This window comes from Crinia signifera, chromosome 3, assembly GCF_055691185.1.
Source record: "Crinia signifera chromosome 3, ASM5569118v1, whole genome shotgun sequence".
Taxonomy (NCBI): domain Eukaryota; kingdom Metazoa; phylum Chordata; class Amphibia; order Anura; family Myobatrachidae; genus Crinia; species Crinia signifera.
This window is the reverse complement of record NC_139219.1, coordinates 230659789-230669728: the sequence shown is the minus strand read 5'-3', so window position 1 is coordinate 230669728 and position 9940 is coordinate 230659789. Positions and strand designations below refer to the sequence as shown.

General features: G+C 43.7%; 1 protein-coding gene and 1 long non-coding RNA gene across 5 annotated transcripts in view; one reads left to right on the top strand and one right to left on the bottom strand.

Moving 5' to 3' along the window:
• The first annotated feature begins 215 nt into the window (after nt 1–215).
• Nucleotides 216–9940, top strand: part of LOC146064289 (uncharacterized) — a 49395-nt gene continuing 39670 nt past the window's right edge. Inside the window, exons 1-2 of the long non-coding RNA XR_014471785.1 lie at nt 216–323; nt 9693–9834. This is a non-coding gene — a long non-coding RNA (uncharacterized LOC146064289). The remainder of the gene's footprint in view (nt 324–9692; nt 9835–9940) is intronic.
• ATP13A4 (ATPase 13A4) overlaps nt 4466–9940 on the bottom strand; it is a 150226-nt gene continuing 144751 nt past the window's right edge. For all 4 annotated transcript variants that reach the window (XM_083177578.1, XM_083177576.1, XM_083177575.1 and 1 more), the window contains exons 28-30: nt 9116–9204; nt 8111–8191; nt 4466–4881 (exon numbers count right to left, since the gene is read on the bottom strand). In XM_083177578.1, coding sequence (XP_083033704.1) covers nt 4666–4881; nt 8111–8191; nt 9116–9204 — 386 coding nt within the window. In that variant the 3' untranslated portion in view covers nt 4466–4665. The remainder of the gene's footprint in view (nt 4882–8110; nt 8192–9115; nt 9205–9940) is intronic.

Sequence of the window (9940 nt, the reverse complement as noted above, 5' to 3'; positions counted from 1 at the left end):
ACACTCTCCCCCCCCAAACCTTAATGTCACTCTCCCCCCTCCCCAATCCTTAATGTGGCACCCCCCACCCCCGATTATATTGAGCAGAACTTGCCTGGTCTCTGCTCTTATGGGTGGCTGCTGCAGCTCTTCTTCTTACTGCTGGGCTGAGGCTGGCTGAGCAGCAGGGCTCCTCCAGTGCAAATCGTGTGCATCATGTGACTTCCTGTTTAGCTCAGGAAGCCAGGGACACACGGGGAGTGAGGGTCGGGACGCTGCCTGACTGTAGCTAGCTGCCTGACAGTGACAGGGGCAGCCAAGTGCATGAGAGAGGGAACGAGCAGGTGAGGGGATCCTGCTGTCAGCGCTGCTGCAGCCTGCGCACCCGTCCCGCACCCCCGCGCCTGCTGCCTCCTCCTCCCCCCCCCCCCATCGCTCCCTTTGCCACCCCTTGTATCTGTCCTCCTCTTCCTCCTTGTGTGCATATTCAGTCAGTCTCCCGGCCGCTTAGCAGCGGCATTGCGTGACACAGTTGTCTGGACAGGAGTCGGGACACACGCTGCTGCAGCTGCAATCACAGACTCGCAAGAGGATCAGCACTGCTCCGCAGCAGTGGAGGACTGCTGGCTGTGTCCCGAACTCCCGTCCTGATAACTGTCACGCAGTGCCGTCGCCTCTATGGTAAGCTGACACCGCTCTCCGTCAGACTCGGCTACCCCGCCTGTGCCCCCACCGCAAAATAAAACGGTATGTGTGTGTCCAGGCCCCCCTGGCCGGCCGGGCCCAGGTAAACTGTACCCTCTCCCCCTGGCTCTCGGCGGCCCTGGCGTCACCCCATGATTGACACCAATCCGAAGCGTGGTGAGCGGCGGCGGTGCGCGTCCTCCGACCTATTCATAGCCCTACTATCCATGTCGGCGTGGAGTTGAGAATATAAAGTGTGGCGAGCGCAGCGAGCCCTGCGAGTAGACGCGTATACCTGTGAAGTTATACGCGTCCGCTCGCCACGCTTCGGGCTCGGTGGCTCGCTACGCTCGTCACACTTTATATTCTCAACTCCACACCGACGTGGATAGTAGGGGTATGAAAATGGCGGAGGATGTGTACCGCTGCGCTCGCCACGCTTCGGGTTGGCGTCAATCGTGGGGTGCCGTTGAGGGGGTAAAATTTGGGGTCATGGGAGTACTTTACATTGAATCCAATGTAAAATTGGGTCCCAGGGGCCCTATTCACATTTGATTCAATGTAAAAATCGGGTCCATCGCATCGCATGCGATTTGGTCGCATGCGATGCGACCGATGAGATTTTTCCGACCCGATCACCCCGATACAAATCGGTGTGGCTGTGCTAGGAAACAAGTACCGTCAGCTTAGCCCTGCTTAGTTAGCGTAGTGTCCCCTTCAGGCAACGTAGTCACCATAGCACATGCTCAGATGCTGCCCGGCATTAGACTGCACATGCGCAGTATAATCCCGAAACTCCAATCCTGGGATTAAAATCCCAGTGTTTTAGGGGCCAAATCCCGGGATCCCACCGATCCCGGGATTGGCCACCCTACTGGTCAGGGATTGCTTTCTGTCTCTTCGCCTGTTTCCACCCTCTCGCACAGACTTCACACATACGCCGGGTTCACAAAACTCATAGCCATGACACACAGAACCTTCATAAACTGTGTAAAATGCACTGTATTAATAGAAACTTTCAGTTGCAAATCTAATACTAGCATAGCGGTCATGGCTTCGAAGGGTGCGAGGTGCCGCCCAGGTGCCGTTCCAATGCGTGTAAATGCAGGAAAAATTAAGCTGCCCTCTCACCCTTCGCTGAGCCAAAATAACTTAAAATTGCTCGCAACCCTATGGAGGTGTGAGCACTTTTAGGTAAATTCGGTGATCCGTTAAGTGCGGCCGGTGCCATGATGATTCGCACTCGTGAATCATCCGCACCTAATAGGATCGACTCCATGGCATCTGTGATCCGCTGTGCTACTGGGTGAGTTTTGCTGTACTTGCTTAATCTTGTAAAATATTGTTTAACAGTCAATTGTTTCTTCAAATTACTAGTAGTTTTCTTGGTCCACTTCTGGGATGAAGTTCCAGCCACAGTAGCAAGCCTGGTGCTCAAGGATTCCTCTGAGGAAACCTGGAAAAGGGAGGAGTCAATTTGCACTGATAAATAGGTTGCAGGACTATCTCTCATCATTACTGAGGATGAAGGTGTTGGTGGTGGAGATTGCAGCTGCTAGGATCTAGTAGAGAGAAGGGAGCTAGCTGATGCTGGACTGCTTCTTCTTGTTGTTAATACCAGTTTCTGATCTTATTAAATACTTGCCAAGAGCTTGCTGTAGATGATGTAATAGGAAGGAGGTCCTAGATCCTTTACCTATACTTACTGTGGTTCCAGAAAGGCTACAAATGGCTTTACAAATGTAGATTTGGGTAAAAATAATTCCGCACTTAAGAGGTGGATTTGTTATGCTGCCCATACACGCTGCTGTAAGGGCTGACCCGATGTGTGCTTTGAGGTGCGCGCTCCCGCGCACCTCATCGCACAGTACAAAACGTATGTGCTTGCACATACTTTTTGTACCTAGTTCTCATCGCATTGCATGCACAACGTGTGCACATACAATGCAATGCGATTTGATCCATGCTAGTACAGCACGGAACGCACGCTGACAAAGCAGCGTGTATGGGCAGCATTAGTCCTATGCCCAGGCATGACAAATGCCTTCTCTTTAGTATAGCCTAGAGATGCTTCAGCTGGTTCCTGACTAACACAAACAACATCCTCATTAGTGCCATACATCAGCTACACAAATATCCATCTCATCCTCTTGCAATTCCAGATACATTGGAAGGCAGCTTCTCTGAAAAGTTAGACTCACACATAGCACTCAAGGGGACACAAACTCTCCTGAAATGTTTTGAGTTTGTTTTTCTGCCTTCGTGGTTTTCACTTTTTTACACTTCTTGTAATGTCTGACTGAAAAATATTTTATTAAAATTAGAGGCAGAAGGCACTTCCCTGATATTTGCAGAACCACAACTCAGAAATAAAGGCCTAAGCCTTTCCTAGCCACTTTGTGTGGTGAGTGGTATGTTGCCAATTTACCCTATAACTGCTATCCTGCACCCCTATTTTCACACACACACTACACTATTGCAGACATCCTGCACCCCCCTCCACCAGAGGTGCCGATTTATGTTTTTGCTGGTGGGTACTCAAGCCTGTTGAAAGGCTAAAACAAGCAAATACAGTGGCCCGGCATTGGGACTCTGGAATTACGGGCACGTGGGTGCTCATTAATTCCTGTGGGTGCTCGGACCCTTGAGCACCCACAGAAATCGGCACATATGCCCTCCCCACACACTACAACCACTATTCTGCACTCACCTCCCCGCACACAATACTGCTGCTGCTACCCTGCACCCCTTTCTCCCCAAACCCTACACTGTAGTCGCTATCCTGCACTTTGCACACACTATCATCACCACCCTACATCCCTCTCAACACACACTTCTCTGACTTTCTGTGACCGGCTCCATTCACCATGCAGAAGAGGTGCAGAAGCCATGAACATCATCCATTCTTCTCCCACTTACATACTGTATCTGATCATTACACTCCCACCCAACCTCTCTGCTCCACAAATGCACGTCGCCTCAAACTGGTTACTTCCTCCCATTCCCGTCTCCAGGACTTTGCCCGTTGTGCTCCATATCTCTGGAATTTTGTACCCCTCCCTATCAGACGTGCCACCACCCTACAAAACTTTAAACGGGCACTGAAGACCCCCTTCTTCATTAAATCTAACCATTTCTCATCCAAACCCTATGTTTATGTTCGCTTCTACCACAGCTGTGTCACCCCAGTTTGTCTGCCCCTTCCCTTTAGAATGTAAGCTCTAACGAGCAGGGCCCTCTCTCCTCGTGTGCTTTTCTTAGAATATATCTCTGCCACTGTTATAATTGCGTCAGTGTCAGCTGCTGCAACTGTCTTTTATTTACAATGTACTTGTCCTAATTTGCATTTGTAATGTAAATCCCAATCTTTTCCTTCAACTGGGTTTTCAAAAAGGAAATCCAGCATGCAGCACACATTATACCACCCCACAGCACACAATAATACTCAATTCCCCAGCACACATTAATCTGTGACACTCTCCCACCCTTCCCCTCCCCGCACATTACTCGGTGACACTCTCTCCCCCCCCCCCCCCCCCACATTACTCTGTGATACTCTCCCCTACATTACTACCACAGAATACGAGCCACTCATACCTAGTAACTTTCAGATGCAGCAATATAATACAGTTTGTGGCATAAGATCCACTAGTGATCGCCTACACCAATGAGATTTATAAAATTATTTACATAAGGTCAATAAAAATTAGATTTGCATAGCCAATTAAAGATTTCTCAAAGATTCTAAATGCTCGAATATTAAGGGTCTAGGTTGATCAATAACCACATTAACAACTTGATATCCCTTCTGCAATTATAATGAAGTTTAATTACATTTTTATGTACATTCTTTTTAAAATTCAGTAGTTTATAGAGGTTTTATTTGTTAAGTGTTAAAAATGAGCTTACATCCCACACAATTAACCAATGGGTTACCAAATCATGGTTCATACATTATTACATTATTCCCTCAATTTATATACAACTGTATGTTAGAAATGTTCAGTGTTCAGTCATATCAAAATTTGGGTTAATATAATCTCCCATTTCACTTGATAGTGCTAGGTCAGTGGGGATGGCATGGTCTTTTCTGTTGATTGGAGGCCAATCTGGGTTTTGTGCCAATAAGTGTTGCAGTTTCTTGTAAGGACTCTTCGATCTATAATTAGTCAGATGTTTCATCAAGTTCCAGAGTGCTCTATTTTCAATGATAAATACCTGGAATAGAAAATGCATGACCTTTATACACTACTATTACTATATGGCATTGCTTAAAGCAAATCAGCCAAAATCATGAATTAACCATATTTTGGAAAATAATTATCATAGAAACACAGATCTTGTAGTCCAGAAATAATTTTAATGGTTTCATCTTGTCATCTTATTGTATCTGTCAGAGGCAATTCATTTGGAGCATTTTTTGCTAATTTGTATAAATATCCCTTGGTATCAATTTGAATGCCACCTAGAGCATTCAGATATACTTTGTAAAATAATGTGGATATATTTGTAAATAATGAGATACTGTAGTACAGTGGCCCTTATTCAGATCTGATCGCAGTACAAATGTGTTCTCAAAATGGACACAACCATGTGCACTGCAGGTGGGGCAGATGTAACATGTGCAGAGAGAGGGAGGTAGATTTGGGTGAGTTATTTTGTTTCTGTGCAGGGTAAATACTGGCTGCATTATTTATACACTGCAAATTAGATTTCAGTTTCAACACACCCCACCCAAATCTAACTCTCTCTGCACATGTTACATCTGCCCCACCTGCAGTGCACATGGTTGTGTCCATTTTGAGAACACATTTGTACTGCGATCAGATCTGAATAAGGGCCAGTATGTTAAGGGAAGCATTAACAAATGCATCTCTATGGCTATGTTAAGGTCAAGGTTATGTCTAAGAGTAACTGACATTTTTAATTTTATTATTGTTTACCAACTGTAAGAGTACTCCCTTTAAAAATTTATTTTATCCAGAAATAATAATTTTCTTACCAAAAGCAGTCTGAAGAACCCAGCATTTATACCAGTTTTGGCAGGATATCAGTCCTTAAGGTACAAATGTATTATGCCTGGTAAAGTGATAATGCAACAGCCAATAAGCTTCTAAATGTAATTTTTTAACCCCAGCCTTTAACTTGGGAGCAGATTGGTCAGTGATAAAGTACCAGCACCTTTATCACTTCACCAGGCTTAATAAATCTGCCCATAAGGATGTAATTGCCCGAAATAACACATCATACACAAGTAATGCTGTTATACCATACTTGTGTTTATTCTAGCACCCACCATCTGTGAAAACCCATGCAGTTCCTCTTGCCTGCCTGGGGTGACGCTGTCTGCTGAAGTGCTTCTAGCACAGTGTGGCCTGTATATCAGCAATGATATGCAAACCAGACCTGTGCTAGAAACACCACAGCAGACAGTGACACCCCAGTCAGGGAAGAAGAACTGCGTTGGTTTTCAAAGATGGTGGGTGATAGAATAAACACTACATACCCCGTGGTGGTAACTGGAACGATGGAGATGTAATGAGGTATATAATAGATAAACTTTGTACCAGTCACTTAACAGATGCCCCAAGCCTATGTAATAGATAGCACTAAAATACAGTTATTGAAAGAAAGGAAGACTCTAAAACATACACACAGAAACAACACTCGTATTGATATATATATATATATATATACACACACACATATATATTATACATACACACACACATATATATTATACATACACACAAACACAAGATATAATATAATTAATTCGTACAAGGGAGATTTCCCTTAGTTTATCTATATATAACACAGTGTGAAGGTTAGTATATGACATTGCTACAACATATTCTATAAAAAAGACCAGTGTATAATACTGACAGCAGGAAAATTAGATATCTTAATATCTGGAGGAGCACCGAAGGACTATAATATTGTATCTTACAGGGATGGTGAAGTGGTTAGCACTGAGGTCATGGGTTAAATTCCCACCACTGTGTGGAGTTTGTAGATTCTCCCCATGCTTACAAGGATTTCTCCCAGATATTCCCACAATCCAAAAATGTACTGGTAGGTTAATTGGCTTCTGTCATGATCCGATCACATGATGGGTCGAATAAATCATGCCTCCTGTTATTATTATGCGCGAGATCAATGTATTCCTTGTATTCTGCGTGTAAACTTAATGTGACCTGCAGAGTGTAAGCACTGTGCGCATTCCCTCAGAGTGACCATCTGTAGAGGTCTCTGAAGTTAAGAAGGATGTCAGATAAGATTTGAGACCCCTCATAAACCAGATTGGGGGTTAGATCAACATGGTCCAGAGCGAGCCCCCCCTCCAGTACAGATCTCTTATCAGACTTGGCCTCCTGTCTGTTGCATTCCACTGGATAAGGAATGTCTACAAATCGCTTAAAAGCAGTAGATTAATCCTTCATGTAGGAAGATCAATTATTTAGGGACATTCATTAATGTCCAGCAGGGAAATGGTCAAAATCCCAAAGGTGGGAGGGATGAAGAATCTGCAGGTATAATTGAACTTAATCTCCCTATAGCTGTTGGTACTTCTTGGGGGGGAGGGAATCAGCAACCTGGCTGGAATCGACCCAATGTTTTCATGTAATCATCTTTGTAACCATTTTTATCACTAAGCATTGAAGTATTTCTTGGAATAAATAATACATAATTCCAGTTCTGAATTTTGTGTTCTTAGATCTTACGCTAGAGAGCGGTTTATGCTACAATCTTTTTATATACTGTATTGTGTGGTCAGGTGGGAGCAAGGCGTACCTTGTGCAGTTTGGAAGTGCTAAATCAGGCTTTGCTGGTGGCGACATACCTCATAGAGGGGACTCGTGTCGAAGGTGAACCCCAGTCACGGCCGGAGCTGCTCAGATTGATGTATCTGGAGGAGCGACCGGTGGGTCCATGACAGCTTCCAACAAAATTAACCCTAGAATGTATGTGCGTGTACATGTGGTAGGGAATATAGATGGTAAGCTCCACTGGGGCAGGAAATAATGTACATGGGCAAATATTCTCTGTAAAGCACTGCAGAATATGTGTGCACTATATAAATAACTGGTAAGAAATAAAGAACTAAATCTTAGATATATTCACTCTTCTCAATGGAAAAGTGATCTCCATTTAAAAATATATAAAAAAATAATGAATATTAGCACTAAACAATTTTTCATCCGCTCATTATATGGATAATTTACACCAGCGCACTAATCCACCCTCCCTTTAGAAATATCCTACTAAAATACAGTTATCAGGAACGAAAAGATAGTTGCTATAAAAGCACAAAACAGAGCTTTTTGCCTCATACCACTTATGTTCTCAGATTTGGCTTTCCTAACAATAGACACAATGGGATTCATGTCCGATTAGAAAACAACACTACAGCACATCATAGACATAGACACATCTGGTCTCTTACCTCTGTAGCATAAGAAATCATGAATACGATGAGCAGCATAATTATTATAGAACCTCTCCATAGGAGAGGGGTACATACGAGCTAGAGGAAACAATGACAACAACATTTTAAATCAAATTGTTACTAATTATTATAAAATATATTAAATAAGATGATTTTAATATATTAAGTAGTCAAAGTATTTTGTGCCAAGGTGCAAGAGATTTGCTGATATTCTACATAATACAATGTGCAATTAACAGGTTTACAGAATATGCAAGGTTGAACCATATTTGCCTACCCTCTCAGATGGCCAGGAGCCATGGGAAAATTGAGTGGCCCTCCTGCCCCCTCCCACCAAAAGGAGGGAAAGTGACCCACACGCAGCTGACCCCCCCCCCCCCCCCCTACAGTTGGACCACCAGCTCTCCCTCCCCCCCCCCCCCCCCCCCCCCCCCCCCAGTCACCCACTTGCAGAGCACTGGTGTGCAGATCTAGCGGGACTCGAAGATTTACGCTTCACCTTCCTCTAAACAATGCCTGTTTTAAGGTGCCGAGGTGATTCAATCGGTCGACCATGCCCCCGCTGAGCGTATATTCCCCACTGACCACACCCCCTGCTCCCAAGAGGAGGGGCAAAGAAGCAAAGTAGGTAACTATGTGTTAAACTTTCTATACAAGGATATGTGTCCATGTCATCACACAGAGTACCGCATAACCTCTCTCTGCTATGTGCACTTAGCCCGCTTACATGATAATCCAGTACCAGGACTTCACCTTTATCCACTGATCAAGTTTAAACTAATGGCATTCTTTATCAACTTTACCCGATACTGACTCGCTGCCCTCATTTCCTTTTGAATGATTTCATTATACAGCATTTATCACTCTATTCCACAAAACGAATAGACCATGTTTAAATCATATTTAACCCTGTTCTTCAAAAGACTTTCTAAATTCTCAAAGCACATAAGAACATATATAAAGTAGGTGTTCTGCATTATGTAGAAATACCGTAATACTCACTTCCATAGCAACATATAATTTATCAATATTTGCAAATAAAAGAAACAGCCAAACTGCAAACTGGATTAAAATTGTAATTACAAATACATCTGAAAAAGAAGAAAAAAATTAGATGACACTTCATGGGAGAGCTGAATATTATTCTTTATAATAAAGCATGATTTAATCAAACTTAAATTGACAGTATCAGCCCACATGCATTGCTAATAATGTACCTGTATATGTAAAAAAAATGAAATAATTTTGATAATTGTGATTTAAGGCCATCCAGTCATTATGCTGCCATGTTGATCTGCCTATTTTTAGGTGATGGCCTGAGGACAGAGGAGGCTCCAGGGGTGGGGCTGCAGCACAGTTCAACATTCAAATAGGGGAGCCACACCCACTGCCACCATTTGCCATTCCAAACTGACTTACTGGCAGTTGGTGTTTCTTTTCGATTTCAATTTTGAACTGTGCTGCTGCCCCACTTTTGGAGCTGGCCCTGCCTGGGGATGTACAGTGGTTCAATCTGCCCTATTGTCACCTGCTTGACACTAGAGTATTTGAGTGCTGATACGCTAATTTCAATTTACAGTCACTATAAAGGACCAACCCAAGAATATCCAGTACCAGCTTTGCTGATTACCTACTGTGTGGAAGTGCAACACTCAAGTGCAGATGACCATTGCATGTTCTCATTACACAGAAAGGAGATACCATTGGACCTCGCCGGAGGGGTAAATAATGTTAAATAATGTCATAATAAATCAATTATACCACTGGCAGCAAGTATTGATGTTACAGTAAATGGAGACCGTAGTCAGGGGTAAGCCTATACCGAAC